This window comes from Hemitrygon akajei, chromosome 11 (assembly GCF_048418815.1).
Source record: "Hemitrygon akajei chromosome 11, sHemAka1.3, whole genome shotgun sequence".
In the NCBI taxonomy this organism is placed as follows: Eukaryota; Metazoa; Chordata; class Chondrichthyes; order Myliobatiformes; family Dasyatidae; genus Hemitrygon; species Hemitrygon akajei.
Window position 1 is genome coordinate 12,169,709 of NC_133134.1, and position 17,839 is coordinate 12,187,547.

Below are 17,839 nucleotides of genomic sequence, written 5' to 3' on the forward strand. Positions count from 1 at the left end.
CACCAAATACTATCCTGAGGATTTTTTGTTTTTTGTCAGGGTTGGTGGTAAAGACAGATCCATTAGGGACATTTAAGAAACTCTTAGATAAGCACTTGGATGATAGAAAACTGGAGAGCTATGTAGGAGGGAAGGGTTAGGGCAATCTTTAGCATAGGTTAAAAGGTCAGCACAACATCATGGACTGAAGGGCCAGCACTGTGTTGCAATGTTATATGTTATAACTTCATTGTCAAAGTACATAGATGTTATCATATGCCACCTTGAGATTCATTTTCTTGCAGGCATTTACAGGAAACTAAAGAAATACAATAGAATTTATGAAAAGCTATACTTAAAGACTGACAAATATCCAATGTGTAAAAAAAAAAGTCTAGTTATGCAAATAAAAAGGTAACCAATACTGAGAACGTGAGTTTTAGAATCCTTGAAAGTGAGTCCTTAGGTTGTGGTCAGTGATAAGTTCGGTGTTGAGGCGAGTGAAGTTATCCATGGCGGTTTAGGAGCCTGATGTTTCAAGGGTTATAACAGTTCCTGAACCTGGTGATGTAGAACTTAGGGTTCCTCTACCTCCTGTCATACTTAGTACGATTCACATCTTGTTCTTGGCATGTACCAAATATTATTGCTTGCTTTAAATCTCTGCTTGTGGAACCCAGCTTTTCGTTTAATTTACTTTTTGTATGGTGCGAGTTGGATGACTGATTCACTGTCTGATTCTTGCTTCTTTCTATTAGCTTATTAAATGTTCTCAGACAGAGGAGGGTTCTTGTTTCTAAACTTAACACAGGTTTATTGGCAATCCTTCACACTATCGTGAGATATTATTTTCAAAATGGTCTTCAGTTTATTACAGTGTTAAAGCCCTTTCTCAGGAAGCTGTGAATTTTGCTTAATAGCATGGAAAGTCCCTTTAACAGGAAGCAGGAACGTTGGACATGACGTCCAAGTGGCGACTGTTTTTACTGCAGCTGTGCACATTAGGAAGGAGAGGTGAATGCATGTTGTCATAAAAATGAAGCTCGCAATTAGCAGGCCAATAGTTAGTGCTGGGAAACTTTGTGCCACTGTTTATGTACTGGAATTGTTGAAAGTTTTTACAGTAATGTGAGTGAATTTACGGTTGTTTGATCTGGGATGTTGCCCTGTTTCACAGAGCTGGCATTTATTGTTTTTTTTTGTTGATCAGGTCAGGAAGGAAACTCTTAGTGTATCGGCTTTAGAGCACAAAACATGTTGCTGGTCTAAACTGGTTTAATCCATAGCTTTAGATTCTTGTTCAGTTTTCTTAAAGTGATGTAAGTGGCATTTGGTAACACTAGTTTTCTTCTTTTTGTTGTCTTAAACAGCACACATTTTGCAGAAGATGCGCCTTAACATCTGGTAAGTTCTATTTTGTATGACAGAATATGGTACCTCACAAAATTTCCCAAAATACATCAGCATGTGTCACTGCAATATTGCATAGAATGTAGAGCATAGACAGCACAGTACAGGCCCTTTGCCCACAATGTGTGCTGACGTTTTAACCTACTCCAAGATCAATCTAATGCTTCCCTCCTGCATAGCCTTCATTTTTTCTTTCATTAATATTTCATCCTCCTCTTGGGCTCTGCCCTATCACTTTATTCTCACCTCCGCACCCCCAGCCTTCTTTGCCAATTAAAAAATGTCTTTGCTTGTGTAAGCAAGAAAATTAATCTTGGGGTAGGATATGGTGAGATGTACACACTTTGATAAATTTACTTTGAATGTGAACATTAAACTTTTCCCAGTTCCCAGTGCTACCGACCTGCTGAGTATTGCCAACGATTTCCATTTTCATCAGTATTTCTGTATCTTTTATTGCTTTTAGGTTAAAGTATATTCCTGTTCCGTGTCCCAGTCTGATGTTATTGTAATAACAGAGGAAATATAATGTAGCACAAAGCTGGAAATCGAGAATTTCAGGATTCCCATTGTCTCTTTTAGGTTCTCGTATGCTTTCTTCTAACTTCACCTTCCCTGGACGGATCAACTGCAATTTACAAACCCTCAACATCTATTCTTAACCAACACCACATTCCATAGAACATAGAACAGTACAGCACAGAATGGGCTTTTCGTTCCACCATGTGGTGTCGACCTTTTTGACATATGCCAGGATCAAGTTAACATTCAGCACTATTTTCCTTTCATCCATGTGCTTACATATTCCACACCAGACAATTCAGCAAAGATATTCCCGTCATCGCTTGTAAAGAGCTCTGTATGTTCTCCCGCTGACCATGTGGGTTTCCTCCGGGTGCTCCGGTTTCCTCCCACAGTCCAAAGGCATACCGGTTGGTAGGTTAATTGGTCATTGTAAATTATCCCATGATTAGGCTAGGGTTAAATCAGGGGATTGCTGGGCGGTGTGGGTGGAAGGGTCAGAAGGGTCTATTCCACAACGTAGCTCAATAAGTAAATAAATAAATATTAAGTAAAATATAACCATGAGAGATTCTGCAGATGCTGGAAATCCAGAGTAACACACACAAAGTGCAGGAGGAATTCAAAGATCAAAGTACATTTATTATCAAAGTATGTCTACATATATAACCTTGAGATTTGCCTCCTAACAGGCAGACATGAAACAAAGAAACCCAAAATAACTCATTAAAAAAAAGACGTCAGGCAGTACCTTTGAAAAGGAACAAAGAGTTGTTGTTTCAGACCAAGACCCTTCATCAGGATTCCTGAAAGATTGCTCTAAGTCTTACTGACATGCACGACCTACTTAAAGATTAGCACGTAGAAATTTAAATCTTACCAGGTGCATAAAATCATGAGGGCATAGACAGAGTGAATGCACTGAGTCTTCGTCCCAGCTTTGAAGAATCAAGAGCAAGAGGGCATAGGTTTAGGGTGAGAGGGAAAAATTTAATAGAAACTTGAAGGGCAATTTTTTTTTTAAAGTTAACAGGTATTTGGAACTAACTGCCTGAAGAAGTGGTTGAGGGAAGTGGAATAAGAACTTTTAAAAGACAGTTGTACATGTACATTGAGAGAAGAGACGTAGAAGGTCATAGGTCAAATGTTGGCTAATGGGATTAGCTCAGATGGTCATCTTGGTCAACATGAACCGGTTGGGCCGAATGGCCAGATTCTATGCTATATGAGATTATGACTCTATAACAGTGCAGCACTTGATCAGGCCCTTCAGCCCATGATGTTGTGCCAAATTAATTAAGCTAGCAATGCATAGTTAAACTAAAGCCTTCAGCCTAAACATGGTCCATATTCCACCATTCTCTGCATATTCATGTGTCTATCTAGGAACTTCTTAAACACCTATATCATATCTGCTTCCACCACTGCATCTAGCAGCACATTCCAGGCCAATCTCTGTGTTTTTAAACAAAAAATACTTGCCACACAGACTCATTTTGAACACTTTCCCCTTCTCGTGTTAAATATCTGCCCTCTGGGTTTAGACATTTCGACTGTTGGAAAAAAATACTCACTTGTCTTCATCTATGCCTCTCCTAATTTTATAAACTTCTATCACATAAATAATATGTAAATATCAGAGTATTTTATTATTTGGGAATCATATGTTTAAAGCATTTTTACTGCATATCGTGTAAATGAAAATGTTCTGTCCTGAATGTTGCTGCCTGGCTTTAATTAGTTTTGTTTTTGTGTGTTCCCAGAAAAGTGCCCTGTTGACAATGCAAAGCTGACAGTTGTAGTTAATAACATAGCTGTAGCTGAGCAGATTGGAGAGTTGTTTGTGCACTGTAAGTATGGCTGCAGGCCAGCTTCAAATGGAAAGCCAGGGGCCTTCGAGGTTGACCCACGAGGATGTCCATTTACCGTCAAGTTGAGTGCTCGAAAGTAAGTTGTACTTCATCATCAAACAGTGGCATACTTTGTCTTGGCTGATTCAGCAAGCTGATCTTGAGCAAGGTTTCACAATTTTACAGTTGAATTTGAATGCAGAAGTATTACTTCAACACGGAACCATGTGATTTAGAAGATAATTTTTGCTTGGAATATCGAACATTACAGTACAGCAATGTACTGTGTAACAATAACAATGTACCCTTGGCCTGTGATGTTGTACCGACCCTTTAACCTATTCTAAGATCGATTTAGCCTTCCTGCCTATATAGCTCTCCATTTTTCTATCATCCATGTTCCGACTTATGAGTCTCTTAAATGGTCCTAATGCATCTGCCTCTATCTACTTCCATTCCTGGCTGGGCGTTACACACACCCACCACTCTCAGTGTAAAAAAATAATTATCTCTGACATCCCCCCCCCCCCCCCCCCCCTTATACTTTCATCCAATCACTTTAAAATTAAGCCCCTGCTGTTAGCCATTTCTGCCCTGGGGAAAAAAGTCTCTGGCTGTCCACTCTATCAATGCCTTTCATCATCTTTTACACCACTGTCAAGTTACCTCTCATCTTCTCTCACTCCAGAGAGAAAAGCCCTAGCTTGATCACCCTAACTTCACCTACACACTTTATAACAAAGGTACTGTCACGGAACATCCCCGTCGACCAAGTCTATGTAATCTCACACAGCGGTCGATGATCGTGTCAATCAGTGACTTTCAGACTTGCTTCTCTTGCCTCTGGGTAGTATTCCTGCTTCTTTTAATTCTCTGTCTGGTTTATTAGATAAGCTAGTTCCGTCACATCTCAAACATTCGACCCAAAAGCTGTCATAAAGGAACACACCGTTAATTGATTTTGAGGTTTAGTAGATGAAGTAATTACATACACTGATTGCTTGCTAAATCTAATTAATAAAGATAATTTTGATTAAACTTTATTACAGTACCACATTTGAGAGTACCAATTTAACTGGAAAGAGCTGCTGTAATTTGCATCCAGATAGCCATGTTCCTATATATTCAGTGGCCACTTTATTAGCTACAGCCAATCATATGGCAACAGCTCAATGCATAAAAGCATGCTGACATGGTCAAAGATTCAGTTGCTGCTCAGACCAAATATCAGAATGGGGAAGAAGTTTGATCTAAGTGACTTTGACCGTGGAATGGAGTTGTTTTGTGCATCTCAGAAACTGCTGATCTCCTGGGATTTTATGGATAACAGTCTCTGGAGTTTACAGAGGATGGTGCGAAAAACAAAAGAAAAATTCCAGTGAGCAGCAGTTCTGTGGGCAAAAATGCCTTGTTAAGGAGAGAGGTCAGAGGAGAATGGCCAGACTGGGTCAAGCTGACAGGAACAACAGTGGTGTGCAGAGGAGCATCTCTGAATGCACAACATGTCAAACCTTTAAGTGGTTGGGCTACAGCAGCAGAAGACCACGCCAGGTTCCACTCCTGTACTTAAAGTGGCCACTGAGTGTATGTTTTCTTCTTCAATGTGGACTGGAAATCAGGGTATGAAGATATTAATTAGCTTAAACTTGTTAAAACTTTTATCAAATCTATAAGTAATCTAAAATGATTTAATAAAGTTGGTTGGTGCTGTTTCTGATTTCTATGAACAGAGGTTCTATTAAACCCAAGATGGTCCAGTGTGGCAGATGTCAAGGTACCTGCCTGGCCCATTCTTGCCTCGTTCACCAGAAAGTGAATGAAGTTGACGGCATAACCTAAACAAATGTTTCAGAGTTGCACTGGGGGAGTTCCATTTGAAGTAAAATCTTTAGTTCTCGCCACGTATAGTACTTCAAGTTTAAGAAAAGTGGGGAGAGTAACCACCAAAGCAAATACGTTCACAAAATGGTGAAGGAACTCAAAAAGTCAATGTTTTGGGCTGAGACCCTTCATCAGGACCAGACTTGATTAAAGGTCTTACCCGAAACGTTGACTGTTTGTTCCCTTCTATTGATGCTGCCTAACTTAAATAGAACTGCTCCACCATTTTTGTATGGGACTTCATTGGTATTCCACTGTTCACTACAAACATTCATTCCCTCTGCCATCAACAGACCATTGCTATAGTGTAGATTGTCTACAAAGTGCACAGTAATTACTCATCCAGGCTACCCTTGACAGCAGTTCTCAAATCAATGCCATTAGGAGGGACTGGAGCAACAGGAACATGGGAATACCACTAGCTGATGTTTTGTTTTCAAATCACAAATCACACACCATTGTGACTCAGAAATACACACAGCACTTAATTAAGTGTACCTTGAACACCTACTTGTAAATGCAAATATGTAATCAGCCAATCACATGGCAGCAACTCCGTTCATAAAAGCATGCATACATGGTCAAGAGGTTCAGATGTTGTTCAGACCAAACATCAGAATGGGGAAGAATGTGATCTAAGGGACTTTGACTGTGGAATGATTGTTGGTGCCAGATGGGCAGGTCTCAGAAGCTGCTGTTCTTTAGGGGTTTTCATGCATAACAGTCTCGAGTTTACAGAGAATGATGCAAAAAAGCAAAAAGCATCCAGTGAGTGGCAGTCCTGTGGACAAAAATACCTTGTTAATATGACAGATCAGAAGAGAATAGCCAGATTAGTTCAAGCTGACTGGAAGGCAACAGTAACTCAAATATCTACAAGTTACAATAGTGGTGTGCAAAAGAGCATCTCTGAACACACATCACATCAAACCTTGGGCTACAGGAGAAGAACACATGAGCATACCCTCAGTTGCCACCACGTTAGGTACAGGAGGAACCTAATAAAGTTGGCCAATAGGTGTATGTTGTTACTTGACCACCACTGAGTCCAAGTTCGGTGACTCACTCCTCAGTAAACTAAGGTTGATTTCAGATGATTAAGTTTAGGATCCTGGCAACTGTGCTCAATATTCACAGAGATAGGAAAAGTTTGGAGGGATATTGGCCAAATGCAAGCAAATAGGACTAGGTGAGATAGATGGTTTGGTCGGCATTGTTGATGTGTCATCATGCTGTACAACTCTATGACTCTAAATGGGTTGATGTTTCCTCTCTGAGCCATTGGTACCAAAATCATAAATGATTGTGATGGAGAAATTATTACAAATAGTGAAATGAGCAGTTCCTCTGAATAATAAATGGAAAAGTAAAACTGTCTTACCAGAATATTTTGCCTTTTTTGCAGAGATCACGAGGGCAGCTGTGACTACAGGCCAGTTCATTGTCCGAACAATCCCAACTGCCCACCACTGTTGAAAATGAATCTTGATTCCCATCTTAAACAATGTGAACACATCAAATGTCCCCACTCAAAATATGGGTGAGTATTACGGTAATATATTTGCAAAATATCGGTTCAGTACCGGGTTTATTATCATGTCTTATAGAATGTGAAATCTGGCAGCAGTACTGTGCAAAGACATAAAATTACTAACGTGTACAAAACTGATTTGTGCAAAAAGAAGGGATAATGAGGTTGTGTTCCTGGAGACCTGATGGCGGAGGGAAGAAGCTACTTTGAAATCATGGAGTGTGAGTCGCCAGGCTTCTTTCCTGGTTCTCTTTTTAAACATCAAATTGCTTAAAACGTGGTAGTTAGTGGAACAAAATGCTGAATTTAAAATTGAATTACAAAGTGAATGCAATTCACAGAACATGGCTAGTAACCTGCAGATGTTGAAGGACCCTGTCTGAATAGGCACCAATGCAATTTAATCACTTTATAGAGATCTGTTTTCACTTTGACATGAAAGAGAATAAAAGCCAAATTAAATCCACTGCAATTCAATGCTGTAAAACAAGAAAACTTCCGGGGGTGGGAGAGGATGAATACTTTTTATAGGCACTGTGTGTATGTATGTGTAATATGCCAACCCACGAACACCACCTCACTGTCTTTCCAGTAATTGCAGTGAGGTAGTGTTCATACATTGGTATATCTTTGGAACACAAAAGGAAACCAGAGCACCCAGAGGAAACCCACGTGGTCATGGGGAGAACATGCAAACTCCTTACAGAGAGTGGCAGGAACCAAACCACAATTGGTGATCACTGGTGCTGTAAAGCAATTGCGCTAACCGTGCTTCCTTATTGAACATTAGTCCTTTCATCAATAGAAGTTACACAATTCAGATTACCAAAAGAGCTGATTCAAGTTTAACTGAACTCAAGTCTTTATTTCATTTATCCTGTAGCTAACCCTTGCGTTCAGTCTTACAGATCACAAGCTAGGTTATTATACTGTAGTATTCCAAAAGCTTTTTGTTCCATTGCACAATTTCTCTAAATGCAAAAAAAAAACAAAGCTGTAAGTAAGACTGTCACGTTTTGGAAATGCATCAACTCCAAGCACAAAAATTACCGTTTTATAATTGCCCTTCTAGTTTGTACTCCTTCCTCCTCCCCCCACTTCTTATTCTAGCTTCTTCCCCCTTCCTTTCCAGCCCTGCTGAAGGGTCTCAGTCAGAAAAGTCGACTGTTAATTCCTCTGCATAGATGCTACCTGACCTGCTGAGTTTCTCCAGCATTTTGTGTGTGTTGCTCAGGATTTTCTGTTCTCTAATTTAACCACTCGGTACTTATTGCCTGTTCCCCTTTCTCATCCCTCAATCAGGTGTGTGTTTGTGGGGAACCAGGACACCTACGAAGCCCACCTGGAGGTGTGCAAGTTTGAGGGTCTGAAGGAGTTCCTGCAGCAGACGGATGATCGCTTTCATGAGATGCAAGTTGGACTGGCTCAAAAGGATCAGGAGATCGCCTTCCTTAGGTCAATGCTGGGGAAACTCTCTGAAAAACTTGACCAGCTGGAGAAGTCTCTGGAGCTGAGATTTGGTATGTGAGAATACCAGTTTTAATCCAATAATTTAACTTTGGTTCCCAGTGTTTAATTTGTGCAAGACTATTACCCATTAGAGGTGTATAAGATGATGAGAGGCATTGATTGTGTGGATAGTTAGAGGCTTTTTCCCAGGGCTGAAATGGTTGCCACAAAAGAACACAGGTTTAAGGTGCTGGGGAGTAGGTACAGAGGAGATGTCAGGGTAAGTTTTTTACTCAGAGAGTGGTGAGTGTGTGGAATGGGCTGCCGGCAACGGTGGTGGAAGTGGATACGATAGGGTCTTTTAAGAGACTTTTAGATAGGTACATGGAGCTTGGTAAAATAGAGGGCTATAGGTAAGCCTAGTAATTTCTAAGGTAGGGACATGTTCAGCACAACTTTGTGGGCCGAAGGGCCTGTATTGTGCTGTAGGTTTTCTATGTTTCTATTAATCAAATTGTCTTCACTCAATTCCATTGACTAGAGTGGAACAAGTACCCTTTCTTTAAATAGATATTACAAGTCCGTAAATGTTTGTTTCATTATGATTCTGACATTGAGCGGGATTCAGAGTCCAATTCTGGCATTCCGGCATTCATGATTTGCATGTATTTCCCATGAGCATATGGGTTTCCTTCGGATGCTCCCATTTCCTCCCAACAGTCCAAAGATGTTACCAGCTAGTAAGTTAATTGGTCATTCCAAATTGTCCTGCAAATTGTCTAAGGTAAAATAGGTGGGTTGCTGGGCAGCACAGCTGCTTGGAATGGAAAGGTCTGTTCCATGGTGTATCTCTAAAATAAAAATTAATTGAATTATCTTTAATCTTCAGATATCCTATATGTTATAATGTCAAAATAATCCATCTTAATTGATTCAGAGAATATTGTAAATATTCAGAAAATTATTGTTGTATTTCGTAATTGTCGGTGTCAAGTTTACAAGGACGTTGCCAGCACTCGAGGGGCAGAGCAATAGAGAGAGGTTGAGTAGGCTAGGGCTTTATTCATCGGAGTCAGGAGCGATCTTATAAAAAGTTGTATAAAATCGTGAGGGTTAAATATAAGAAGAATACAACTAGAACTAGAGATATTAGATTTAAGGTGAGAGATTTAATTGAAACTGAAAGGCAACTTCTTCACCCAGAGGGTTGTCTGTATATCTCATGAGCTGCCAGAGGAAATGGTTGACGCAAGGACACTAACAACATTAAAAAGCATTAGATAGGTACTAAGCTAGGATAGTTTTTAAGGGACGTGGTCCAAATGTGGGCAAATGGGATTAGCTTGGATAGGCATGTTGGTCAGTATGGACCATTTGGGCTGAAGGGCCTGTTTCTGTGCTGTATGACAGCAATCGCACTCCATTAATGTCCACTGCATCTTACTCAAAGTGGCATGTTTTGTTTTAATTCTTGGTATTCTGTGCATTTTGATGAAAAACAAACACGCTGTCCTTTTTAATAAACCTTCTAAACTAAATCCATTATCTCAGTAATTTGCAAGAAGATGGGATGGCACAGGAGCATAACACAATTACAGCACCAGTGACGTGGGTTCAATTCCCACCACTGCCCGTGAGGAGTTTGTATGCTCTCCCCATGACCACCTCATTGAGCCAGGTGGGCTTGGTACCGTGCTGTATCTCTAAATAAAATAGATGAAGATTTAAGCTACCCTCAGTGCTACAAGAATTAACAGTTATTAGACATCTTGGTCACATGAAGTTTGAAAATGTTAATGATAGGCTTTGAAGTGCATTAATTATTGTGGACTCTGAGTTGAAACCAGTGTTTTTCTATTGTTTTAGATGTTTTGGATGAAAACCAAAGTAAACTCAGCGAGGACTTAATGGAGTTCCGCAGGGATGCCTCAATGCTAAGTGTAAGATCTCTGAAGTTTATTTCCTAAAATCCAGCTGCAACTGGGGTCCCGAGTTTGCTGTAACCCTCAAGTTTGTTTGTTTATATGAGTCCATCCATACTTCTGGGAAATAAGGATGTTTGTTTTCTGGCTGTAGTACAGATGGCACATCCTGATAGTGCTGGGATTGCTGGCTGTACACAATCAGCTGAGTTCAAAACACATCTTGAAAGAATCCCTGCAAAACATGGAAAGAAGAAAACCAGGACAGTAAACATTCAGTTCCTATTTCCTTAAATTGTCCAACTGCCAGTCTGTGATTAGCACAAATGTAACACCTTATGCATTATTTGTGAACATTGAACATGTTGTAAGCTAATGTATAAATATTATATACATTTGCTACTTGCACTGAATTAACTTTATTGTTCTGTTTTTCATCAAATTACCATGTAGAGTTCCCTTTGTGACTTTATCATCTCTTCCCCATTATTACTTTTACTGTTTATAATGTAGTTCCTTTAAGATACTAGAGCTAAAATTTTACAGAACTTTGGTCAGAATGGGAATTGTTATCACTGACTTATGCCGTGAAATATGTTGTTTTGTGCCAGCTGTACAGTGCAATACATAAAAAATGCTGTAAGCTGCACAGAAATAAATGCAGAGGGAATGTGAGAGAGAGGGAGGGAGTGTGAGATGAGAGAGAGAGAAGGGGAGTGTGAGATAGAGAGGGAGGGAGAGTGGAAGAGAGAGAGAAATAGCGAGGTCATATTCATGGGTTCATGGACTGTCTAGAAAACTGTTGGTACAGGGAAGACAAATCACTGAATGACTAGGTCCCCTACCTGAGAAGAAGTGCATTTTATATACAAATTCTTGAATTTCAGTTTAAAGTAATTGGGATTTTCAATAAGTTATTTGCTGGTTATCAAAGCCCCATCATGCTCCTTTTCTGTGCTCTTGCTTGGCAGTGCTTGCCTGGAACTAATTTGATTTATTTTCTTCAATTGAAGGCTGCTAAATACAGTAAGATGCAAAATCCACAAATCCACATGATGGAAACTGCACAGTCTAACCTATGCGGGCTCTGCCTATCAAGATTCAGTGTTTGTGTCAATACATTATTGTATTATAGATTTACATAATTTTTAATAATGTGAATTTTCTATTATTATAGGATGAGCTTTCACATATCAATGCCAGATTAAACATGGGAATCCTAGGTTGTAAGTATATTTTCTTCCTCTTCCTTCCAAATGCATGCAGACGCAAAATGATTTTCTGTGCAGCTAGTGTAACGCAATTATGTAGAAGGAACCTGATGATTTCCTAATGATGAGTTTCTTTTTTTTTTGCATAATTGTTGCTATGATTCTGCTTCACAAATAATGTTATAAATGTAAATCAATCCGGTAGTCAGATGCTGACAGGGCTTTATTGTGTTTTCAGCTTACGACCCCCAGCAGATATTTAAGTGCAAGGGTACCTTTGTGGGTCACCAAGGACCAGTTTGGTGTTTGTGTGTTCACTCTACTGGCGACCTGCTCTTCAGTGGCTCTTCTGATAAAACCATCAAGGTGTGTTTTTATTATACTTTTGCAAACTGAACTCACTTGAGAATGCATTAGATCTCCACAGACCAGCACAGCAAAGTTAATATTAGAATCATAGTTCTTACACTATTATTTGCTTAAAAAATTACAAACAGTTATGTATATTCTGAAGTTTTAAGTCTCAATCTTCCCCTTCTGAAGATGTTTCTTCTTGTTCCGATTCAAAACCCCTCAAACACCTTTTAGTAATAATTAATCATTTTCAAACATCTTTGTCTCCTCTCTCATCTACATCAAAGAAAAGTGGGACATTTTTTGGACTGAAGGCACTATAAAGACACAGATAGTTAGTTAGACCATAAGACATAGGAGCAGAATTAAGCCATTCAGCCCATTGAGTCTGTTCTGCGATTCCATCATGGCTGATTCTGGATCCCACTCAACCCCATTCACCTGCCTTCTCACCATATCCTTTGATGCCCTGACCAATCAGTAAACTATCAACTTCTGCCTTAAATATACCCATGTACCTAGCCTCCACTGCAGTCTGTGACAGAGCATTCCACAGATTCACTACTCTCTGGTTAAAAAAAATCCTTTTTACCTCTGTTCTAAAAGGTCGCCCCCTCAATTTTGAGGCTGTGCCCTCTAGTTTTGAGTATCCACACCATTGGGAGCATCCTCTCCACATCCATCTTATGTAGTCCTTTCAACATTTGGTCGATTTCAATGAGATCCTCCCGCATTCTTCTAAATTTCAATGAGTATAGGCTCAAAGCTGCCAAACGCTCCTCATACATTAACTCCTTAACTCCGGAATCATCCTTGTGAACCTCCTCTGGACTCGCTGCAATGACAACACATCCTTTCTGAGATAGCGGGCCCAGAACAGTTGACTATACTCTTAAATGCGGCCTGACCAGTGTCTTATAAAGGCTCAGCATTAGCTCCTTGCATTCATATTCTATTCTCCTTGAAATAAATGCTAACATTGCATTTGCCTTCTTTACCACAGACCCAAACTGTAAATTAACCTTCTGGGAGTCTTAGTCCCTCTGCACCTCTAATGTTTTGAACCTTCTCCCCATTTAGATAATAGTCTGTACTATTGTTCCTTTTACCAAAATGCAAATTACATTTCCTAACACTGTATTCCATCTGCCACTTTTTTGCCCATTCTTCCAATTTGTCTAAGCCCTGTTGCAAATGCATTGCTTCCTCAGCACCACCTACCCCTCCATCTATCTTCATATCATCCACAAACTTTGCCACAAAGCCATCAATTCCATTATCTAAGTCACTGACAAACAATGTGAAAAGTAGCAGTTCCAATACTGACCCCTGAGGAACACCACTAGTCACTGTTCATGAAAAACTAGTCACACATGCAATCAGTCAGAAACTTGAAGAGGTTTCCTTACTACTGACGTGCTTTCTAATATTAAACTCATGAATAAGTAGGTCAGAAAGTACAGGCGCTTCAGAACTTTAATACTTTTGTTTATCAGTTAAGAAAGAAATATAACAGAACCACATATAGTAAATGTGATTAAACACAAGATATAGAACACTACAGTACAGTACAGGCACTTCAGCCCGTGATGTTGTGCCAACCTTCGAAACAACTCCAAAAATCAATTTAACCCTTCCCTTGCACATAGCTCTGAATTTTGCGATCATCTATGTGCTCATCTAAGAGTTTCTTAAATGTCCCTAATGTGTCTAATGTGGAGGCCAAGTCATTGGATATATTTGAAGCAGAGGTTGATAGGTGTTAAAGGCTACAGGGAGAAGGCAGGACATGTTTGAGGAGATAATAAATCAGCTATGAGAGAATGGCAGAGCAGAGTAAATGGGCTGAATAGCCTAATTCTGTTCCTATGTTTTATGATCTTTTGGTCTTATTTGCCTCTACCATTTGCTCTTGCAGTATAGTTCAGGCATCTGCCACTTTCTGTATAATGTGAAACCTAACCTCTTACTGTCCTGTAATCACCTTAAAATTATGCCCCTTTGTATTAGCCATTTCCAAGCTGGGGATAGTCTCTGGCTATCCACTCTATCTATGCCTCTTAGACAGTTCTATCAAGTCAAGCAAGGCTTTACTACATTATTGGTCATAAAATTATGCTGAGTTATGCATTTATAAAACTATGTCCGCAGCATTTTAACAGATGACTTTATGTGTCTAAAATAAGCACATTTGCAACATTATTTTAAAAATCAGACAGATGCCGCAATTCGTAGGAGAAATATTAAGTGTTCATTCATGTCCTTGTAAAACAAAGCTTTCTTTTGTCCCAGCTGTTGACCGGAGAGCTATTAATAGTTGTCGAATAGAAAGGAAAAATCTGCTGTGTAGGTCAATAAAATAACATCTCTTTTACAGCTTCTGACACAGACCTGTTCTCTAGCTAGTCTTTACTATTCTGGTGGAATCATAACTGAAGTGCTGTGTTTAAGCCCAGAATGAGCTTCTGATGATGCGTCTGTACCCTTGATTAGGCTGTCTATTTCCAACCACTCTCCCCTTCCTCAGCTCATTTACTGCTGAAATCATCATCCATTACCTTTAGACTTGGCAATTCCAAGACATTAACTGGCATTTCGTCTTCCACACTCTAACTCAAGCTCATACAAACCTGTACTGCTTTTATATCTTACATCACACCAAGCCTCTCTCACTTTGTGCTTGGTGACTTACTCTGACAAAAAAAAACACTCACAAATTTTCATTCATATTTTCTATTCCATCTTGGCATTCAGTGCAGTCCTCAGCCCTATAAAATTTCCAGGTGATCTAAGATCCAGCAGTTCTTGCAGCTTGCGCATTCCCCACCTCAGTTGTTCCATCACCACCAGTAATGTCTTTAGTTGCTGTCCTCTGCTCTGGAATTCCCTCTCCACCTGTCCGTCTTTGTCTAATGGAGTCATAGTCACATTCCCCCACATGTTTCCCTTAAACATTTCACCTTTTCTCCTTAGCCCAAGACCTCTAGTTTTAGTCTCACTCAACCTCAGTGGAAAAAGCCTGCTTGCACTTACCCTATCTATACCCCTGATAATTTTGTATACCTCTATCAGATCTCCTTCATTTTCCTGTTCTCCAGGGAATAAAGTCCTAACATATTCAACCTTGCCCTATAATTTAGGTTCTCAAGTCCTGGCCACATCCTTGTAAATTTCCTCTGCACTCTTTCTATTTTATTGACATATTTCCTGTAGGTGTGTGATCAAAACTGCATGCACTACACCAAATTAGGTCTCAGCAACATCTTGTGCAACTTCAACCTAATGAGCAAATGGAAGTGGCTATCTTTGACCAAGCTTGTGTTCATCTGCCTTAATGTCTCCTGATTTAATCTGAAATTTTAACCTGTCTCCTGAAATTTTGTTTGATAACACACCTTTTAAGTGTCTCAATGTTGTCATTCTCACCCTTAAATATTGATTGCTATATTAATATTCCTGTCATGATCAATACAAGAGGTTAAAAACTCATGTTTGAATCTTGGTTTAGGTATGGGATACATGTACCACATACAAGTGCCAGAAGACTCTAGAGGGACATGATGGTATTGTCTTAGCCCTTTGCATTCAAGGGTAGGTGATAAGAGTTTTCATAAAATCGGTTTGAAGAATGCGGTTCATTTTGCCTGCTTCTGTTTTTGAGAATCAGAGGACTGTTTCTAGTTGCCTTGAGTTTTTCTCTGACTGTTTTAACTTGTCTTTCCTGATCATCCTCTGTCTGCCTGCAACATCCTGAACAGTTGTTTACTCCAGTCCGTGCCGCCAATGGCCATCTGAGTGGAAACAATATTCTTGGTTCTGATGTTACCAAGTAAAATGAAGTCACTGCAGCCGCTGTAAATCTGAAATAAAATCAGCGGGTGCTGGAAAGACTATTTTTAGTTCTGATGTTACTTAGAAAAATCAAGTCACCGCAGCCACTGATAATCTGAAATAAGATCAGCAGGTGCTGGAAATACCCAGTAGGATAGGCAGAATCTGTGGGGAGAGAAAAAAGGTTAACATTTCAGGTCCATGACTTTTCAAGGGAACTTTTTGAACCGTAGCCAGCAATAGCTGCAGTGGTTTTACATCCCACTCCTGCACTATGTTTCTGATGGATCTACCCTTAGTACTCACCTCCTTCTTGTCTGCTTGCTGCTCTGGTCTGGTCTGTCCATCTCACCACCTCTTCTCTTCCTCATACTCCACTGCCTCAGACGTATGACCCTCTTTGTCTGGGCCTCAGCTTCCCAGAGGATCTAACCTGGGCCCAACATACTGATACGTGCATTGACTATAATTAATTTGGAGTTTGAAGAGATCTGGAATATTACAAAAGACTAGCTAATTTCCACGGATGTACCATGGAGAGCATTCTAACTGGTTGCATCACCATCACTGCCTGGTATGGCGACTCCGCTGTACAGGAGCTAAGGAGGCTGCAGAGGATTGTAGTTTTAGCTAGCTTCATCACAGCCACAAGCCCTTTTCACCATCAAGAACATCTTCAAAGGCTTAAGAAGGAGACATCCGTCATAAAGGACCCTCACCCCATGCCCACTTCTCATTCCTACCACTTCTCATTCCTACCATCATGAAGGAGGTACAGGAGCCTGAAGGCCCACACTTAACATCTTAGGAACAGCTTCTTCCCTTCCTAACACTGCCTCACTAATCCTCTTTTGTTCTATTTATATATTTATTCACTTTTTGTTGTAATTTGTAGTAATTTTTTGTCTTGAACTGTAATGCCGCCAGTAAAAACAAACTTCATGACATACGTCAGTGATAATAAACCTGTTTCTGATTCTAATATCTAGTACTTGATGTGATCAGCTTGCTCTAATTGGAAAATGGGAAGACTAAAGTAACCAGTTATCTTGCTTTCACTTATCTTTTCCCGAATCCCTCGTGAGTTACTTTGTTATCTAGAGTTTAGACTGTTCCGATGTTCACCGGAGAGCCTCAACTCTGTAAACATTAATTTAACCCTAACTCTGTTAACTGTACTGCAATTTAAACACAAGATCCTTACAGTAATTGCCCTGTTCCTTCTGACCTCCATTGGCTCCTGATCTGGCTAAACCTCAGTCTTAGAATTACTAATTTTGTTTTCATATCAATCCACAATACAGTTCCTCTTCTCTTTCTAGCTTCATCAGAGTCGGAATCAGATCAGATTTATTAAAATTGATGTGAAACTTGTTTTTTTTTTATCAGCAGTAGTACAGTGCAAAGACATCAAGTTGCTATAAATAAATTCTGCAAAAAAAAAACACAGAGCAGTACAACATAGTACAGGCCCTTTGTCTCATGATCTTGTGCCCACTAAAGGAGAGAAAAAATAACAAGGTAGTGTTCGTGGGTTCATGAACCATTCAGAAGTTTGATGGCAGAGGGGAAGGAGCTGTTTATGAATCATTGAGTATGAGCTTTAAAGCTCCTGTACCACCTCCCCAGTGGCAGTAAGAAAAGTGGGCAAACTGCAGGATGATGAGGGTCCTTCATGGATGCCACCTCTTGAAGATGTCCTCAAGGTTGTGTCTGTGATGGAGCTGGAGGAGTCTACAACCTAACAAATCTCAGAATGGCTGAACTCTTCCTTTTGTTCAGGTTTTGTCAACCACATCTTCAGGAGTCTGGGCTTGCACTGTTAAATTTCTCTCTAAGCCATTCTATAACTTCAAAACACTCCTGAAAATCTGTTACTTTGGCCCAATTTTGGCCATT

The 17,839-nt window shown here is 39.9% G+C and overlaps 1 protein-coding gene across 7 annotated transcripts in view; it reads left to right on the plus strand.

Moving 5' to 3' along the window:
• Positions 1-17,839, plus strand: part of traf7 (TNF receptor-associated factor 7) — a 100,512-nt gene that overhangs the window by 62,651 nt on the left and 20,022 nt on the right. For all 7 annotated transcript variants that reach the window (XM_073060214.1, XM_073060216.1, XM_073060222.1 and 4 more), the window contains 8 exons: positions 1,350-1,383; positions 3,675-3,858; positions 7,048-7,182; positions 8,476-8,693; positions 10,489-10,562; positions 11,722-11,770; positions 11,994-12,121; positions 15,618-15,700. In XM_073060214.1, coding sequence (XP_072916315.1) covers positions 1,350-1,383; positions 3,675-3,858; positions 7,048-7,182; positions 8,476-8,693; positions 10,489-10,562; positions 11,722-11,770; positions 11,994-12,121; positions 15,618-15,700 — 905 coding nt within the window. The remainder of the gene's footprint in view (positions 1-1,349; positions 1,384-3,674; positions 3,859-7,047; positions 7,183-8,475; positions 8,694-10,488; positions 10,563-11,721; positions 11,771-11,993; positions 12,122-15,617; positions 15,701-17,839) is intronic.